The sequence below is a fragment of the Solanum tuberosum genome, unplaced genomic scaffold (assembly GCF_000226075.1).
Source record: "Solanum tuberosum cultivar DM 1-3 516 R44 unplaced genomic scaffold, SolTub_3.0 scf00056, whole genome shotgun sequence".
Lineage (NCBI taxonomy): Eukaryota > Viridiplantae > Streptophyta > Magnoliopsida > Solanales > Solanaceae > Solanum > Solanum tuberosum.
Window position 1 is genome coordinate 394,510 of NW_006238986.1, and position 21,056 is coordinate 415,565.

At 35.0% G+C, this 21,056-nt stretch overlaps 2 protein-coding genes and 1 pseudogene across 2 annotated transcripts; all 3 read right to left on the minus strand.

The window, feature by feature from the left end:
* Window positions 1–520: 520 nt before the first annotated feature.
* Window positions 521–5,217, minus strand: LOC107057768 (uncharacterized). Its single transcript, XM_015307580.1, has 6 exons — window positions 5,145–5,217; window positions 4,379–4,525; window positions 4,249–4,280; window positions 3,388–3,606; window positions 2,798–2,871; window positions 521–2,678 (listed from the first exon to the last, which is right to left on the minus strand). Exons 1-6 carry the CDS (start codon window positions 5,215–5,217, stop codon window positions 521–523), a joined length of 2,703 nt encoding a protein of 900 aa, XP_015163066.1.
* Window positions 5,218–5,523: 306 nt separating this feature from the next.
* LOC102589856 (F-box/kelch-repeat protein At3g23880-like) lies at window positions 5,524–7,248 on the minus strand. The gene is made up of 3 exons (XM_015307581.1): window positions 7,044–7,248; window positions 6,930–6,976; window positions 5,524–6,748 (listed from the first exon to the last, which is right to left on the minus strand). The coding sequence occupies exons 1-3, from the start codon at window positions 7,246–7,248 to the stop codon at window positions 5,630–5,632; spliced, it is 1,371 nt and encodes a 456-aa protein (XP_015163067.1). The 3' UTR covers window positions 5,524–5,629.
* A 2,660-nt stretch (window positions 7,249–9,908) lies between these two features.
* LOC107060123 (uncharacterized) lies at window positions 9,909–11,465 on the minus strand (annotated as a pseudogene).
* Window positions 11,466–21,056: the final 9,591 nt, after the last annotated feature.

A 21,056-nucleotide genomic window follows, 5' to 3' on the forward strand; every position in this document is an offset into this window, starting at 1 on the left:
TTTTGTTCAAGTAGATACCTTAATCTATGATGGTCCGTCCGAACCACAAAGTGCTTGAACTGGAGATAGTGTCTCCACTTATCCACAGCACTTAACAAAGCCATATATTCCTTCTCATAAATAGACTTGCCTCGGTGCTTGGGTGCCAACACCTTACTAAAATAAGCAATTGGTCTCCCCTTCTGCATAAGTACTGCACCAATGCCTCCATGACTGGCATCAGTCTCAACGACAAACTCGTGTGAATAGTCAGGAAGTGCGAGCACAGGTGTAGTGCTCATAGCTGTCTTAAGGGCTTCAAATGCTAGACCTGCCTCTGGATTCCATTTGAAGGCATCCTTCCTTAACAAATCAGTGAGGGGCCTACTGATAGTACCATAATTAACAACATACTTTCTGTAGTAGCCAGTAAGACCAAGGAATCCTCTAAGTGCTTTGAGTGTTTTTGGTCTAGGCCACTCGACCATGGCTCTAATTTTTTGAGGATCAGTAGCTACACCTTCCCTGGTAATAACATGCCCTAAGTCACTTGTGGTTGGCCAAATGAACACTTCGTTCTCTTAGCATAGAGCGAATGTCGTTTGAGAATCTCAAACACAACTTTTAAGTGTTGTACATGATCATTTACTGTTAGACTATACACAAGTATATCATCAAAAAACACTAAGACAAATTTTCGCAAGAAGGGTTGGAAAACCTGGTTCATAAGAGCTTGGAAGGTAGCTGGAGCATTGGTGAGACCAAAAGGCATCACCTTAAACTCATAATGTCCTGCATGAGTCCTGAAAGCAGTCTTGAACACATCCTCCCTTTTCATTCTTATCTGATGGTAGCCTGCCCTGAGATCAACCTTGGAGAAAATTGTTGCACCACACAACTCATCTAAGAGATCATCCACTATAGGAATGGGGTACTTATCCTTAATGGTGATGTCATTAAGGCCCCTATAATCAACACAAAATCTCCAAGTACCGTCCTTCTTCTTGACTAGTAAGGCTGGTGAAGAGAAGGGAGATTGACTAGGCTGAATCACTCCACTGGTAAGCATCTCCTTTACTTGTTTCTCCAACTCGTCCTTCTGGTTGTAATTGTATCTATAGGGTCTCAAACTCACTGGCATGGCCCCAGGCTTTAGTGGAATAGCATGATCTAATGACCTCAGAGGTGGTAGGGATTTAGGTTCAGCAAATACCTCGGCATACTGATTTATCACTTCTTGTACTGCAGCATCAGGAGGATCTTCACTCGCATTCGGCATCATGCTCATCATGAACAAGTGAGCAATAAGAGCATGTCCTTTCTTCATGATTGGACTCATGGAATCACTACTGAGCATCTTCAAACTGCCTTCCACTAGAGCTGGCAAAACTAGTTTGTTAGGCTTCCTTCCAATAATGACACATCTTTTTTCATGATCAAACGTAGTGGGGTTGTGCCTTTTCATCCAGTCATTGCCAAGTACCAAATCACAACCTCCTAAGGGAATGATGAGTAGGTCTTCCATAAATGTTCGCCCTTGCATTTTCCACAAAAAACCTTTGCAATGGGATGTGCACATCACATAGTTGCCATCAGCCACGGTCACTCTCACAGGAGGGCAATGGCTGGATTGATGCCCTGTAGCTTGGACGGTGTGCTCATCTATGAAGCTATGAGTACTACCTGAATCAATCAATATAGATAGCTGCCTTTTCTTCACAGTACCACCCACTAGAATAGTGTTTTCACCTTGATTATGACCTGTCAAAGCATTCAGGCACACGGCTTGTTGAATCTCCTGTTCTATTACTCCTTCTATCATCACATCAGGTGATTCATCTTCTTCCTGGGAAGTGTTAATTTCATTCATGTCAATTTCAGCCTCTATTTCCCCTATCAAACAATTAAGTTGCCTCATTTTGCATACATGACCAGGCCCATACTTTTCTCCACACTTGAAGCACAAATGATTGGTTTTCCTATACTCATACACCTCCGGACTGAGTCGGAATGTAGTATTCTTCACAGCGGCGTTAGCAGGCCCTCTGTTAACAATCGTATTAGTCACAGGCTGAGCAGATCTGGTACTTGTCTTGTTCCTCTTTTGAGCAGCTTCAATAGCTAGCTCCTGCATCCTAGCCTTTACAATCGCTACCTTCAATGTAGTAGGTTTAAACAACTTGACAGCAAACCTGATTTCCTCTTTCAATGCTCCTATGAAACTAGATAGAAAGTGAGCTTCATTTAGTGAAGGATTTCGAATGAGCATTTGAGCCTTAAGGTCCTCAAATCTCCCAAGGAACTCATCAACAGAACCTATTTGGTTCAATTTATTAAATTCCTCAACCACATCTTCCACCAGTATGTCACCAAAATGACTGATCAGTTCCTCCTTGAACTCGACCCAAGTCACTAGCCCTCTACTCAACACCAACGACTGATACCATACCTCAGCCAATCCATTCAAATAAAAAACAGCAGATTTCACCTTCTGTTCATCAAGTATTCTATATTGATCAAAGTATTTCTCGCATTTTCGGATCCATACCTTAGGTTCCTCACCTTCAAAAGAGGGCAATTCCCATTTCGGTGGCAGGATAGGAGGTTTTTGGGGTCGATTTCTATTATCCTGAGCTGGATTTGGAAGTAATCCTCCTCCAATGTTTGGACCAGCAGGAGCTTTTTCTAATGCACCCAGCCTGTCTAGAATGAGCTACAATGTGCCTTGAATTCCGACTTGTATATTGCGTGCCTCTTGTTGAGAACTCAGTAGATCGGTCAAAATTTCTTCATGACAAGTGAGCTTGTCCTTAGTTACCTTCCAGCGAGTCCCTTCTGCCATTTCTTACCCACAGGTTGCACAATCGATGCTCTGATACCAATTGTTATGATCTCAATCGAGATCAAAATTCAAATGCAAAAATTAACAATCAATTCAACACCCTTTTTGGAATTTTCTGTGATTTATCAAAAACAAGGAAATTCTAGCTAGAAAAAGAAACTATCTATAGTGAGCTCCATATTCGAGATATGATCTGCAGAAGAGGAAGAAGAGAGAAGAAGATCAGACTTAGATGAGAAGAGAAAAGAATTTGAGAGGAAGAAGAGAGCACGAGGAAAGAATAGAAAATTACCAGATTTCAGTTCCCCTCTCTCTCCTCTGTGATGTGTTTATATAACCATCTGTCCAAGTGGCACGATCTTGTCCCTTCAGCTTTATTTAAATGAATTGAATCTCGGCCCTTTAATCTTTTAATTTCACTGTTAATGGCTTATACTCTTCCCTAGTTCGAATCTTGACAACAACATTTTATAAGCTAGGACTGAGATCATAACAAATTCCCCCCCACTTCATCTTCTTCATCCATTCCTCAGTTGAAAATAATGGAAAAGAAAACAAAAACAAACCTCATATGCAGCTGCAATTTCACGAAACCTGTTTTCTGCTTCTTCTCTATTGTCAACGTTCTTTTCAGGATGCCATTGCAGAGCAAGCATTTTGTATGCCTTTTTGATCTCTGATACAGATGATGTCTTTGACACTCCCAATATCTTGTACCAATCCTTCCGTTGACTCAATTTTAATGATCTCTTAGCCCTCATCAGCACTTCACGAATATTCCTATCCTATAGAAGTGTACTTCAGATTATTTGACATCCATATCAAGGCTAAAAAGATAAAACCTTGACAGAAAGGATCACACACACACGCACACACACATATAGATGGATTCGTATGCAATGAAAATATCAGATAAGCAACAAGAAATCGCTTGAACAAAAACCAAGCAAACTTATTTTTTAGTCAAAAGGAAGGACCTAGCTCACTTCAACTTGGAGACATGGATTGTGAATTTTTTTTTTCTTTTCCTTTTCATATGCTGACTTTTTTTGTCATGCCCAGTGGCGGAGGCACATGCATTTCAATGGGTGTATATTATGCATATTATACCATATATTGACTCCCCTTGGCTTCTTCCTGGGTTTATTCCTTTATATTTTGACACCCCTTGGTGGAAATCCTGGCTTTGCCACTAGTCATGGCTATCACAAAACTTACAAAATCTAATCCTTGTTACATGCAAAACTCAAACCCAACCCCCAAAAAAAGGACATCATATCAATTTATCCACAATGTGATGGCATGATCAAGTTGTCTTGCCAATGTCTTCTCTCATCTTAGATGCAGTATAACTACATGAAGAAAGCTATAAACAGGGGAAAAAAACAAATACCAAACAAAACCACCGAGAAAAGTTGCCAACAAACCTGAGGAGATTTTTCAGCTGCTTCTTTCAAATCTGCAACAGCTCCCTACCAATATTCTGTTAGAAGCTTGGCTTCACCCCTCTCTAAAAAAAAATATGTCCCAACTCAATGATTCAAGATAGAACTGCACCAGCATCAATAAGCTCTCCATCAAACTCAAGGGCTTCTGAACAGCTTGATATAGCATCCTTCCCCCTACCAAGCCTCACCAAGACTATACACAAACCAAGATGAAGATTTACATTATGTGCAGAATGGTTGGGGTCCAACGCCAGGGCTGCTTTGATATAGCAACAGATAAAGGTCTGCACTTACAGCTTGTATGGATGGTTGTTACCTATTGTATTGTATTGTTAGTATAAATACAACATTTTATTTTAAAGACAACTCCATATCTAGGAGTTGACTCTAATTAAGAATTAAAGAATACTTGCCGTTCTCAACCAATAATCATTGTTGGTTGATTTGTCTATTGTGATTTCTGCAATCACCAACAAAAATCTTTCTAGTTGGAATATGAACTCAATTGCTAAAGAACTACAGGAGGATAATCATAATTGATACAAATGGTGAAACAAGAGGGCTAATTTAGTTGTAACATCATTGGTCAGAATCAAAAATATATTAGAACAGCTAATGATAATGTAAATGCAATATAACAAGGATTATATATCAATTAGTTGGTTATTAGGATTAGGTATGATTTTTGCAACAACAATGCATGACAAGATAACTCAACCAAAATTTAGCGGCTAGAGGTGGAAATATTCAGAAATTTGTCCCTCTGGCAGTGAGACATTACAACTATGCCTCGATTCCAAACAAATTACTACTCTGCTACTGCCAGAATTCCTGTGTGAAGCCCCATCAGTGTTACAACATAACCCAAGGATCACCTGGAAGATTTGAGTCCATTGCACTTTTGTGTACTTCAACCTTGGCATATAGGACTCGAGGGAAAATTGACATCTTCCTGGATTGTAGGCATATCATTAAGCATAGGAGGAAATCTCAAGTTATGGAGATCACCGAGAGTAGAATTAACCAATAAAATGATATGTTGTGCAGTACGATCATCTGGACCAGCTAACATAAATTAAGCTAGGAGCCGTTCCACTGATCTACAGCTGAAGAATCAACAGTGTACTAGTTGTAAACTAGTCGTAATTACTATGTACTATTAGTCAAACAACAATAAGTAATCAATCAGTTGTTAGCAAAGTAAATGGCGCGCTTCTCTAAGGACATGAAATAAATAAACTGACGGCTTCGATAAATACATTCAGAACCCAAAATTTAGCAGCAATAAATAAATTCATTAAAATGAAAGGTTGTTACATAATCTTCGACATAAGAAAAAGAAAGAAAGCATATGCAAGTACTAAGTAAGTGAATTAGGTGAGATGAAACTCTCCGCATAAACAATTCCACGCTTAGTGATATTACATTTAGGGCATGATTTAAATGGTCCTCTAGATGTCGTGAATATAGAATTACAACATCTGTTACCTTTGCACTGTAGTAACACTTCACAATCTGCAAACATATATTTTGGTCTGGCTGAATGGAAAAGATTAGTATCTCGTATTTCAATCAACTTAATCCAAGATTCCCTGACACCATAGTCTTTCATTATCCACAACTTAAAAGTGCCGATCCTGCCCTCCGTCCAATGATTATGTGTAGAATAAAAGCAAAGCATTCCTCTCAATACTGAAACACCATGGTCGATGATGTAGTAGCGGGGGCTTACACCAAACATTTGCTCCAATAACGGTACCTCCCCATACACCTCATTTGAAATATTAAATGAAACGGTAGTATAATATCCAGAGCATGACATAGCAAGCCAATGAAATGCTCCATGTAGAAATGCCAAATAATCCATACCACTATCCATAAAACCCCTAACAGGCTTAGGCTTAATGCCAGTAGGATAACCAATTCTTCTCCAGGAACCACTCTTTAGAGAGAATAATTGAATCGAAGTATAAGAACTATCAATTGCATTCAGGCTAATTGCAAGGATCTTATAGTCTTCACTAGTTGCATCATATTTCAATCCACATACACAAGTCCTCACTGGAAATTCTGGATGGGGAAGTAGTCTGGATTCTCTTGTGGACGGGTTCCACAACACAAGTTCCTCATAATATCCTCCAGAAGAAACAAGAGTAAGAACCAATCCATCACAAGAACAAAATATTAAGGCAATCTTTGGTTTGCAGCTTGAAGGCCAATCAAGCTTTTGTTTATCCTCACGCATCGATAAAGAACAAGTATAGAAGTCAAAATCCTTCATAAATAACCTTTCGATGGTAAGAAGTTTTTGGGAATTTTGGTCATCCCTGTTATGAATATAATGTGTCCTCCTAAAGTAAGGATCATTAATTAATGACTTCCAAAATTTTGAAACACATTTGAACCGAAGAAGAGACCGCACAGGTAACGTGCGGAGGATGTCCATCATTATTTCCTCTTGGAAATGAATTCTTGTGACCTACCTATACATGGAGTATATCAAAATGAAGAATAAATATAAAAAAAGAAAGCTACAACAACTAGAGTTAGTTCAAGCACAATGGTAGTTTTTAGAACTTATGAGATTTTTATGTTCAAATTGTATGGCCAAATAAAACATGTGATATAATTCAGATAAAAGAATTGAAGTGAGAAGTGACCTGATGAATCTCCATCTGGTGTGTATTATCATTTGAAATGCTCTTCCCTGAAATTCAGCCATTAAAACACACACATAGCAGAAAGAAAGAAAGGAGGTAAGAAAGACGGGATACCTTTGCAAATTTGATTCTTCTTCTTCTTGTGTTGGCATCTGGAAAGATTGAATTTTCGGGTAGATTCTTCTTCTCCATTGCTAATCTGATCAAACTTTTCTGTGTTGGTAATAATAATATTAGGTTTTAGAATGGATTTCTTCGCTTTTCTATTTGCTAAATTTCCATGGCCATGGGAGGCTGCACACTTCTTCTTTTGTGCCATCTCAAATGCTAGCGTTTCTGGTGCCAATTTAGGCGCCCCAATATTACAATCTTAAATATATATTCTAAGTATTTATGAGAAAATGCCACAAGTGGTTTTTGAACTACCGGACTACCTCTAAAATAGTCTTTAACTATACATTTATCATACTCCCTCCGTTTCACAAAGAATGATCTGGTTTGACTTGGCACAGAGTTTAAATAAATAAAAAAAACTTTTGAATCTTGTGATCCTAAATTAAAGTTAAGTCAAATGTACAAAATTGCCCTTAATCTTGTGGTCTTAAACATGCCACGTGGAAAGCAAAAAGTAAATTGTTACCAAAAAAGGAAAGAAGTCATTCTTTTTTGAAACTGACTAAAAAGAAAAGGAGGTCATTCTTTGTGAAACGGAGGGAGTATTTATTAATCTCAAATCTTATTAAATTTGGTCTCTTAAAATACACTTAGCGAATTTAGATCTTTAACTATTTTAACTTTTGTCAGATTTAGTCCTTTAACTATACACTTGTCGGTTTTACTTCTACTTTAAGTATTTAAAAACTCATCAGTATGTTTATTTTTTTTAATACAAATATTGTATGTTTACATTAACAGAATTCATGTCTCCATGGAATTAAATTCTCAACCCATTTTTTCAGTTATTTCTTTTTCCCACTGCTTTCTTTTTTATTATTATTTTTATAAAATCAAACAATAACTTACTTGTTATACGTATCAAATTTGGGTATTTATCAAAAAAAAATCTTCTTCCTGTTATATTCTCTATTTAGATTTCTATATGCATGTCAATAATTATTGTATGATTATTCACATCTATTTTGTAATTATAATATTTACACATTTTTTGTTTTGACGCACATTAGGTGTTTAAAGAAATGTGTGACTAGAAAGTTAGATTTTATTTGCTCAGTTTCAGTAGTAGAATTAATTTGATTTTATTTTTTTGGGAAAATTTCAGAGATCACATACTTTTAAGGTAAAATTACAATATATCCCTTAAAAGTTTATAATTACAAAAATCCCTCAAATTGATACAATAATATAAGCATTGACATATTAATCTGTTGCGCGAGATACATTAATCGTTAAGTAAGATACATTACATTTTATACATGATACACTAATCTGATGTACATTTTATACATGATACACTAATATGATGCGCGAGATACATTAATATGATGCACTGATACATTAATTTGATGTGCGAGATACACTAATTTGATGCATGAAAATGAGAGGTTTTGGAGATTTGTAAAACTTATAGGGAATAATGGTAATAAGTAAACTAAAAGGTGGGATTTCTGTAATTTTTCCTATTTTGTTTTTTGCTAATGAGAATGAATAAGACGTTCATAAGATTGTCCACGTGGGTTGATCCATTTGTGAAGATATTCTATTATAATTCTTAACTTCCGACTTTTGGCTTGTAAGTCATAAGTTACAAGCCCATCCAACTAGAAACGCAAAATTTGACCAATAATAGATCACTTAATTTTCACTTCCACTCAAAATTCTTAATTGTGCTAAAAATTAAAAAATCAATATTAATTTTCAAACTTGATTGAAAAAATAGATTATTTTTTTTTCGAACAAAAAAAATTTAGGGGTAGGTTGGTGGAAGGGGCGGGGCACCTTGGGGTGGGGGTACCTGAAAACAGTTTTTTTTTTTTTTGGAAAACTAAAAAAATTTAGGGGTCAGTTGGTGGAAGGTGGGCGGGGATGGGGAGGGGTTAAATTTATTTTTATTTTTACAAAAAAACAGATTTTTTTTTGTTTTTGGAAAAAAAAAATTAGGGGTAGGTTGGTGGAAGGTGGAGGGGGGGGGTGCCTGGGGAGGGGGTAATTATTTTTTTTGAAAAACAGATTTTTTAAAATGGGTTAGAACCATTTTACCCAAACCATATTTGACGAAATCCATATTTACCCATATTCTATTTGGGTTGAATTGTAATCCAAACCATTTTTGTTCAATCTATATTCAATCCATCCAAATCCGATCCAACCCAACCATTTGCCACCCCTACTTCCACTATGCCTTATTGTCTTTGATTTGTTTGTAGAATTTTTTGCTCTACGTCTTAATTTCAGATTCATGAACTCCAAACAACAATTAAGTGATTCAGATAATAATAAAGTAGAATATTCATCGAAAATAAGGCACAATTTTAGCAAAATAGATTTGCAAGTCTATTCATTTTACCCCTAGCAAAATAGTGAATGAATAAGGAAAGTAGGTATATGTGAACCGAGGGAAGTCACCCGATTTCGTGATGTGCATAGTCCATAGGTGATGGCAGATTGGATGAGGAGATGTTTCAAAAGCATAGTAAGTAGACAATATCTCTCAGCCTAATAGTGAAGAAGTTTTTGCCTATATTGTTAGGAAGAAATTGAGATAGGCAAAGCAAAGCACTATATAGATAATTCAAAACAATAATATACATTTACTAGATCGACACCATCATTACAAAATAATAGTGGTTGACATAACACTCTGTATGTATTAATTTCAAATTTCTGAATCAACTTCTGCGTGACGACGTCACACCATGGTGTTCAATCATTCTCTCTTGAAGTGACTATAGTGTCTTGTATCACTTGACTCTCTTGTTTAAATTTCTTGTATAGCATAAATTTTTCTTCTCAACACCAAAATCAATGAACAATGGTACCTACAAATGTAGCACCACTAATTATTAAAAATGCTTGTTTATAACATTGTACCCCAACACAATTCAAATCTTCTCCATTTTTTCTAGTGAAAAATCCATTAGCTTCTAATTGTTTCAATGCTTCTTTATCATATAAATGACCAGCAACTCTCACATTGACTATATATCCACCTATAGGACTAGCCACAGAGCCAAAACTATACAAAGTGGCATAGTACTTTAGTCCAAATAATTCCAAAATTATCCACAAAATCAATGGTCATTGAGCTCCAAAACAAAACCCCATGAGAACAGAGGACACGTAGAGTGAATTTCGAACACCAAATGCAATGAGAAGATGGCTAATGCACGAGAGTAGGAGCACGAAAGTGAGCATCAAGGGACACGAAAAATTGTATTTGTCTAACAAGATTTCCGAGGCAAATCCTGAGGATACTCTTCCAAGGTAATTCCATATGCTCACTAATGACACGAATGTACTGATGCTTGAGTCAGGGTAACCTAAGGCCTTCCCAAATTGACCTAAGTTATCGATCGATGTCAATGTCCCTCCAACCCCAAACTTTGTAGCTACAAATAGAATCAACATGTCAATGTTGAAGAACGCTTGCAAGATTGTGTGATCTTCACCTCTTTCAAGTGGATTAAGCGCGCTCTTAAAGCACAAACTCCAATTTGTTTTCGATAAAGGGGATTATCCACTTGATTGACGCATTCAATTGTGAAATGTCACTAGAGACTAGTCCTCTTTTGCTCTTCCAAATGTTAAATTCTTCTCTAATGACTAAAACCAATGGTGAGAATATTAGAACTAGAACAACAACACCACTTATCTATAAAGCATAAAACACATACCGATAGCAACATTCAGAGGACACTTTTGTTCACCTTTAGCTTGGAGAGCATAAAACCTATTCTGCTTTGGAGCATTCGCATCCGAACCACTAGGATGAACTTGCTTACCCTTTCTTTCCTTAGCCTTCATCTTTGGACAATTCCTCATTTTGTGGCCATTTTCACCACAACTAAGGCAACCCTCCATACCGGCTAAACACCTATCATCATGTCTCATTCCACATCTAGCACAAGTAAGCCATAGGGATTCACTACTAATTCCTTACGGTTTAGGGTAGACACCCTATCTTCACTATACTTAGGAGCATTGGAGGAGTCTTGTCTGGAAAAACCTTTGTCGATGCTTAGGGCAACCATGTCCATCGGACCTTACATGAGGGGAATTATCATCAGAATGAGTCATAAGACAAGCAATATCCATGTCACCAATGATCACAGCGGTACGACATTCTTTCACTACTAAATCGGACACTCCCGACACAAACTTACTAATTCTCGACCTAGAGTCAGCCACTAAAGATGGAGTATACTTAGACAATTGAGTAAACCTCAATGCATATTCCTTAACACTCATATTACCTTGCCTAAGGTTAATAAACTCAAGCACCAAAGCCTCTATCATCTCAAGAGGGAAGAACCTATCAAGAAAAGTTGTTTTGAACCTTTTCCATTCTATGGGGCCCATTCCTACCGGTGTAGCTTATGTCCATTGATTGAACCAAACTTGAGCAACTTATCTGAGTTAGTAAGCGGCCAATTCCGCCTTCTCCGCCGGAGTAACCCCCATAATGTCTAACACTTTATTGACCTCATTTATGAATTCTTGAGAATCATCCTCAAGCTTTATACCATAAAATTCCAGAGGGTTCATCCTCATAAAATCCCTCACTCTTAACGCCGTCGTACTCACATTTGGGTTCATGGGACCTATCACTTCCCTATTGGCTTGGGTCGTCACGACTTGAGCCAACACTTGAAAAGTGAGCCTGAACTCCGCATTAGTCACATTCTAAGACATAGGGTCAATTAGAGCTTGGGGAGGAACTTCTTGATCCATGTTGTCTTCTTCATTCCTTCTAGCATTAGCGCTTGTAGTAGTCATATCCTATATACCATCGGGTAAGGATTAGGAGAAAGACCTTATAGAGTTAAACTCTATGGCACGACTTAGTGAAATGAAGAAGTGAAGTTTCCTAAGCATCTAGTAGCCTCTCATTCATAAATGTGGCGCGCTTCACACTCATGAACAAGACTCTACTTGACATGGTTTTGATACATCCTAGAACCATTCTAAACCTTATGCTCTGATTACCAAGTTTGTCACGACCCAGGGGTACACCCTAGACGTAACTTAGCGTATAAGACTACGAAAAAACTCATACAAGAAACTTAGCATATCATTACATAAGATAATGGAAAATGGTGCGGAAATTTAAAATATTTGTTCTTAACATCAAAGTTTCATAAAACGAAGGGGAAGTCTATTACACTTGTCTCAAGCCATCTAATACTTGAAAGTCTTAGGGACACAGCCCATACAATAGTTCAACACATAAAATAAAGTCACAAAGAAAAGGTGGCCAAATCCTCGATGCTATGAGGACTCACCAAATCTTCACTCCTTGCTCTACTATGAACCTAGCCACGAAGATGGAAGTCAATATCGTCGAACCCTACATTTGGTAAGAATGTAGGCAAGAGTATATGTTAGTACAAATATGTACTAAATATGATGGCTAGTATAAATTATCAACATAAGCATAACATAGGCATTAGTCAACATAAGACGTAAACCATAATCATAAGAGGTAATAACATAAGTCATAAGCATATTCAATGAACATAAACCATCATATCATAATAGGAACACTTCTCAAGTAACCTCAACTTATTCTTACTCAAGACTTGGGTCATCACCTCTATTCATACATATCAAGAAAGGCAACTCAAGCAACAATCCAAGCAAATCTATCATCATACAAGTAATCTCGTCAAAACATACTTACAATACTTCCTTGAAGTAATCTAGTTTCATCATAAATATGCTACTTTGATTAGGGATTAGTCCCTCATATTCATATTATTCATGGAAGAGTATCTCTCTACTAGTACAAGATAAATCATTACTCATGAATGGTTACAATTTACAAATTCAAGGCTACCAAGGAAAATCAACTCATCATGCTAGACCAAGTTATCATGGAAAACATCCTCTCATGCAAGTCCAAGCTACTCAAGGAAGGGTACTATTGCTCAATCCAAGCTACCATGAAATGGTGTGGCCTCACCAAGTCATGCAATCATTCTATTATGCTAGTCCAAGCTAGCCTTTGAAAGGGTACGATTTCTCAATCCGACGCTATTCATGAGATCTACTACTCAAGCTACCATGCATGGTCTTGTCTTACCAAGTCAAGCTATTCATGAAGAGATATCATATCACTACTTCAAGGTATCATAGTTCATACATGCTTTGATTCATCTTAGGTGAGCAAACCTTTCTACCTAGAATCATTCTATGTAAGTAAACCTTTCACATTATTCTTTCATACATACATAATATAGGTCATGTGGGTAAATCCTTCCACAACAACTATATCTACAATTCAACAATCATAAAAGCTTCATTCTCAAAGCCTTAACATTCATAGTTCATCATATTAGCTTTACTCTCAAAGCCCTAGCAATCAACATTCATAACTATAAGCCTTACTCTCAAAGCAATACTTCTCATAATCATCACATATGCCTAGATCTCAAGATATTCTAATCACATGTTTTATTCTTAAGCAATTCTAATCATATATCATCATATAGGCTCAATCTCAAGCACCACTAATCATGATTCATCATGTATACTTTAATCTAATTCAATTCATGTATATATGCTCGACTCTCAAGCAATCTATAATGCATATCATCAACCTTAGAAGATCACATCTAAATCCTCAATTTCCCCTTGCATGGCATAAACCCAATTTCATCAATTCTAGGTTAGAAATAAGGTTAGGCATGGATACATGTAAATTCATACTATAAACATGTAATTTTATCAATTTAATCATAAACAACAACAATCCATTCAATTGGATCATAACCCATAACATTAGAAGAAACTCTAACTAGAATTGAATTATTCTTCTAAATTGGGGAAATCATGGGGCTCCATGAATGAAAGGTTCCATGGATGAATAATCCATCATACCTTGACTACAAAGTCTACCAATCTAGGAAGAATGGAGACTTGACCTGACCTTGCTTGAACCATCTTCTTCGTCTTCAACTTTCTAGAGAGAGAATTATTTGAGAAAGGAACCCAATTCTTTTGGTAAGTTGAGAGAATGACTTGAATAACTTAATTTAGGGGTCTAAAGTACTTTAGATAGGTGGTTTAGGTTAGGGTAAAACTACACCACTTAATTTTAATTAAATCCGGAAAGGACCCTTGTGACCCTAAAATAACCGTCCAGTCACTAACCACGAAACTACGTCGACGGGCCATGGATGGACCTACGCCAACGGGGAGTTGTTGGCCCTCGTGGATGACACTTGGGAGTCCTAAAATCCGTTAAGATTCCTTCTTTCGGCTACGGGGAGTTACAAGTGGAAGATGGAGGAAGAGAGATGGAAGAGTCCCAAATAGTATTTGAAATTCAAGGGTTTTATTTGGCTTTGGCTTGCTTCACCCTCGATTGTTGAACCGGATGAACTAGAAGTTGAACTGATGTTTGACCCCCACATTTTTACCAGATTGTTGGAGGGGATATCTATGGATACAGGGGGGGTTCTGACTGGTGGGAGATGAAGGGGGATAGATGGAAAAGTCCAAAAAAGTATCTGAAAATTCAAGGGGTTTTGTTTAGCTTTGGCTTGCTTGATCTTCGATTGTTGATCTGAAAATTCAAGGGGTTTTCTCATTAGCATAATTTTACTTGTATTCTAATTTTTAAATTAAAATAAAATTTATTGTTAAGTAAGGTTATAGACTTACGTTTTCTTTATTAAGAAAAAATAAAAATAAATCATATTTATTGCTATGTTGAAATTTGTTATAAGAGTATTATGTTAAATTTATTGTTTTGAATATATAACTTATGTTATATTTTCAGTTTCATTTGTTTTAGTAATATTGAATTGACATTGCACGTCATTTTTTAATTAAACTTGATAGATTATATTTTTGTCAAACATTTAACATTTTATGACATTTTATTTATATATTATTTTTTTATCAAACATGCATTTCACAATGTTCGTAGAAACTTCATACTTTTAGTTGTTACGATCAATTCAATTGAAATATATTAATTTTAAAAATATAAATCAATTATTTTTTCATAATATTAGTTACAGAAAATATGTTTATTAATTAATATATTTTACAAAAAAATATATATATCTTAAATATTTTAATTTAATGTCATTTATAAAGTTTCTTATTTGTATAGTATAAATTTTAGATAATTAATTTTTATTTTTAAAATTTATTATAATTTTTATGATTGCAATTGTGCATCCAAACAGAACATGTGTAATTACACTATTGGCATCCAAACAGGACATGTGTAATTATAGTGTAATTACACTGTGGCAACCAAACATGTTAGTGTAATTACTAGACAGTGTAATTACTAGGCTGATAATTACTACCCTAGTAATTACACCAATTTCCAATTACCAAGTGGCTTTCCAAACACACCCTCTGCCGCCAACAATTTAGAGAAATCACGCGTACAGTACAAACCCAATTTAATTGGGTTTTGTTTTCCTAATTTGTCTTGAACTCAATTATTTTATTTAGGGTGGATTTCTCTATCTATAAACAGGGGATGAAAAATTATTCTCTGGAGAGCGAAGAACCAAAAAACAATACACAATATAAATTTTCTTCTAGCTCAGGAACTTTGGAAGAGCCGCCGTTGAGGCCAGAGAATTGTGGTTCATTCTTTCTTCTCCTTTATTATTTATTTGTATTCGTGATTAATAAAAGATAGTTTAGTTATTGTTCTTAAATTTTTATGATTAACACAAGCATATTTATTTTAATAAATTTTGATTGTGTTTTTGAGATAATGAGTAGATAAATTTCATAACTAGGGTTGTGGAAATCATGAGCGATTAACAAAGTATGAATAATAACTATGCAATTCTTGAATAGTGTTGATGCATGCATTGGTAATTATTTCTCTTAGAAGTCTTTTTAACGAGTGCACGCATTAGAACTCGCTTTGTTGCTACTTGCCGAACCAAGGAGGTAGTTAATAAGAAAAGAATTATCAATAAAGATTTTGTGTGATACTATCTAATAATCTACTGTCAATTGGTGCGAGGGTGAAAACTAAGTCATACATTGATGTGATGTCTAATCTGAGGTAAATGTAAGGGTTAGTAAATTACACGCACGTAGCCGGACCAAGGTGCGGGGTGAAATTTCCTATTTGGCGGACCAAACACTTAGGGATACATATCTTACTACTTTGCATGTGATACACTAGGATATGATTTCTATTATTAGGATTACCGCGTTATGAGTTTATAGGGAACACATTCCTAGTTATTTCTAATAATCTGAATATAAATAAATACTTAGTTCAAAGCTATTTTTATTGTTTTAATTATTTTTTTTCAAATTTAAATCCCCCCATTTTTATATAATGACTATCGAGTTAAATATTTGCTATTGACAATATTGTTCCATATTCTTTGTGGAATCGACCTCGACTCATAGTTGGGTAAATATATTACATATCGTTTATATTTTTTTTCAAGAAGTATATTTGGACGTTATCAAGAATGGTGCCGCTACGGGGGAATGTGGCTTAGAAATTGTCTTTAGTATTTATTTTGACTTGTAGTCCTTTTATGTTTCTTAGGATTAGTTTTAAATTTGTTTTTTTCAGTATCATATTTCTTTTACTCTTCTTGAGATGTCATCTGAAAAAGTATGTAGTGATAAGTGTTCTTGCAATTCTTGTACTTCTAATATTATGGATTCTTATAGGTTAATTTTTTCTCAACAAGATAAGTTGTATGGGGACTTGAGGATTTGTTAATACTTTGCTATAAATCAATATGTAAGCGCATGCTCGAAGAAATCTTTGATTTTGATCTCTATTATTTAGATTGTGAGTTGAGTGCAAAGATTAAATCATATGACACCCAACAATTTAGTAATAATATGTGTGAGGAAGAAAAAATACTTATAAGTCAACTTGAAGAGTTAAAAGTTGAGGGCCAATTGATTGATCATACTTTTATTAATGGTGTCATTGCTGAGAAGAGTACCCTAGAGTTATGTAATGAAGTAGATAATATTATTTTTAAAAACTCTAGTATGTGTAAATATGAGGGTGTAAATAATAATACAATTCATAAGTTAGGGCGCACTAGACCTCATTCCAATCATTTTTTCACATAATGTTTAGATGATGAAATATTAATCGAGCCATCTAAGCCAATAGAAGAGTGTATGGGGTAGGATCCAATAAGTGCATAATGCGATATCTATTGCTTAGGACCTTTATTTTTGTACCACTACTCCTTGAGCGTAATAGAAAAATGAATCAAAATTAGAGGTGCAATTCATATCTTCAAAGTGGAAGGAAAAATAGTAAAATTGATGGTGTCGTGCAGCGACGTTAAATTAAGCGCTTATTGGGAGGCAACCCAATTAGTAGTGTAACTTCTTATTTTATTTTTATTTTATTAGTATCACCTTTTTTCTTTTCTTGTTTTTGCAGATTAGGGGAAGTCTGCGTACCCAAAATAAAATTTAAAGTAAAGGAGTATGTTTGAGCTTAAGTGTGAGGTGACAACCCTTGATGAAAATTAAGAGAACATGCTACTAGCTAGGCCTAAAGGCCTCAGGGAGTTTTCCTAACCCTTGTTTTAAATTATATTTAATGTTTTGGGGACATAGCATTTTTTTAAGTGTGGGGTAGAGGAATTAATTCCCAGTTTTACTGTTTTATTGAGTCTTTTTTTTAGGATGGGTTCCTTGGCTTTTGTTTTCGATTCTTTTCCTAAGGATAGTCCCTTTGAACCGAGAGTCTTTTACCTTTTTAGGAATAAGTTTTCTTTTGATTTTTTTTAGAGAAAATAAAAGACCCTTTTTAGTGGTGTGATACTTGCTATTTAGGCCTAAATTTTTAGTAGTACTTTCTTGTGAATGCTTGATTGATAAGGAAATTGCAGACTCTTTGACATCTAAGCTCATAATTGTGACTTTGTATATATCTTATTTTATTTTGTAGTTTGTTATGATCCCGTTTATCTTAGAAGTGGAATTAATCCATCTTGATTGATACTTGTGCCATGTGTGGTGAGAATTTGTTTATTCCATATTTTGCATCTTAGTCTAGAACTTGCGTTGCATGTTCTTGAAGCGAAATAAAAAGTATTGCCATGTTTAAGAGATGAAAGTAGGCTTTCTTTGATTTGTCGGGTAAATTTTAGCTTTTTCAGATATTATATCACTAGTTAACCCTTTTGAGCCTTTTAGCCTATATTTTTTTCCTATAAACCACATGATCGAGCCGAATCCCTTTTTATTGATACCATAATTCTAAAAGAAATTCTTAATGCACTATGTTGAGAAGAAAAGTTGAAAACATTGGTAGAAATGGAAAAGGATGAAAATTATTGATGTGTGATGAATGAAGAAAAGTGTGAAAACTTTGTTTTTGACCTGGTCCCTTGTGGATATTGTGCACCTCAACTAAGCTTAAAAACTTAAGTTGAGAGTGGCTAATTCAGAAATATGCTTAAAACATTGGTCCTAGTCCTACCAAGGATATTGTGTACCTCACTTAAGCCTCAAAGCCTTGAGTTGAGGGTGACTAGTGCAAAACCTCTCAAAAAAAAAATTAAAAGAAAAAATAAGATTGAAGCACTCTTGTGATGATGAACATTACTTGTGAAATAATTGTTGAAGAGAGGGCTGAAAATAAAGAGAAGAAAATAATGGGTAATAAAGTTTTAAAGTGCAAAGTGCTTAAGAAAGTGTAAGTAACTATTATATAGTTTTCCTACCCGTCTCTTAGCCTAAATTACAACCCGTTAAAGTCTTATTTGATTCTATTCTAGCATGCTTAATTAGTGGAGATGTACATAATGGGCAAGCCTATGGTTCTTTGTGCATACATGTGAATTTTATTTGTGAGTATGCGAGTTGTTCTTGATGCTAAGTCCTTAATTTATATTCAATCTTTTGAATTGAGTGTGTGAACTATCTCTTCTTGTGAGGGCATTTGTTTCATGATAGATCGGTGATGTTATTAACTTTCTTTGATGAGAGTAGGGGAGAAAACTTAAGTTTGATGAGTTCAAACTCCTTCCTTGAGGTTAGGAGGTTAGAGGTTTGTTGTTTATTTCGATGTCTTGCATAATGAGCGGAAATTGTACTTAATGTTTTGAAATTGGTAAATGACCTAATTGTTTGTATTAACCAAAGTAATGACATTGCTAGTATGATTTTTTGAGATGAGCTTTAATGTTTGCTCGAGGACGAATAAAAGTTTAAGTGTGGGGTGTTGATGTGATACCAAAAATATAAATTTTTAATCATTATTTGCCTCATATTTATTATTTATATTTGTCCTTTTCGAGCATAAATTTTATGGATTGTGCTAAATAGTATATTTTATTTGTAGAATTAAATTGGTGGAAAAACGAAAAAGTTTGAAACTAAAACCAATTAAAAATAGAAGATTGAAGAAGGAAATTAAGCATACAACTTAATGGATTAAATCTATTAAAATAATATATTCCTATATATGGTGCAAAGTTGAACGCCAATTCAATTTGAATTAAGCTTGCAACTGCCATGTGTCAGCTGACCGGTGTCCCTCTACTGCCAACAATTTGGAGAAATCACGCATACAGTGCAAACCCGATTTAATTGGGTTTTGTTTTCCTAATTTGTCTTGAGATCAATTATTTATTTAGGGTTTCTTTATCTATAAATAGGGGATGAAAAATTATTCTTTGGATAGCGAAGAACCAAAAACAATACACAATATAAATTTTCTTCTAGCTTAGGAACTTAGGAAGAACCACTGTGGAGGCCAGAGAATTGAGGTTTATTCTTTTTCTCCTTTATTATTTATTTGTATTCATGATTAATAAAAGATAGTTTAGCTATTGTTCTTAAATTTTTATGATTTAACACAAGCATATTTATTTTAATAAATTTTGATTGTGTTTTTGAGATAATGAGTAGCTAAATTTCATAACTAGGGTTGTGAGAACCATGAACGATTAACAAAAATATGAATAATAACTATGTAATTCTTGAATAGCGTTGATGCATGCATTGATAATTCTTTCGCTTAGAAGTTTTTTTAACTTAGTGCACGCGTTAGAACTCACCTTGTTGCTACTTGTCAGACCAAGAAGGTAGTTAATAAGAAAAGAATTATCAACAGAGATTTAGTGTGATACTATCTAATAATCTAATGTCAATTGGTGCGAGAGTGAAAACTAAGCATACATTGATGTGATATCTAATCTGAGGTAAAGGTAAGAGTTAGTAAATTATACACATATAGCCGGACCAAGGTGCAAGGTGAAATTTCCTATTTGACGGACCAAGCACTTAGGGATACATATCTTACTACTTTGCATGTGATACACTAGGATATGATTACTACTATTAGGATTACCACATTATGAGCTTATGGGGAACACATTCCTAGTTATTTCTAATAATCTGAATATAAATAAATACTTAGTTCAAAGCTATTTTTATTGTTTTAGTTTTTTTTTTTTGCAATTTAAACCCCCCCCCCCATTTTTATATAACGACTATCGAGTTAAATATTTGCTATTGACAATATTCTTCCATATTCTATGTAGGATCGACCCCGACTCATAGTTGTGTAACTATATTGCATACGATCGTTTATATTTCTTTGGGAAAAGGGTCCAAAAACACCCAAACTATGAGCGAAATTGCTATTACACATATGAACTTTACGGGGGTCCTATGACCCTCCCAGACTTACTTTTAGTATATTTTTATGGGAATTATTTGCTTAGTCAAACCAGCAAGTAGACGAACGTACAAGAGGCGCGTGAGAATGGACTTAAAATTACTGTAACTTATATTTATTTGTCACGTAGCAATCAACTTATGACTTTTTTTTTCATTAAATATATCAATGTAGCCGTTGTTCTTCACTAAAACCTCCATTAACGACACATTGCCCACTTTGAAAGCTCAAAATCGTTGAAGAGGATTGAAGAGGTAAGCTTTGATTATTATTTTTTTAAATTT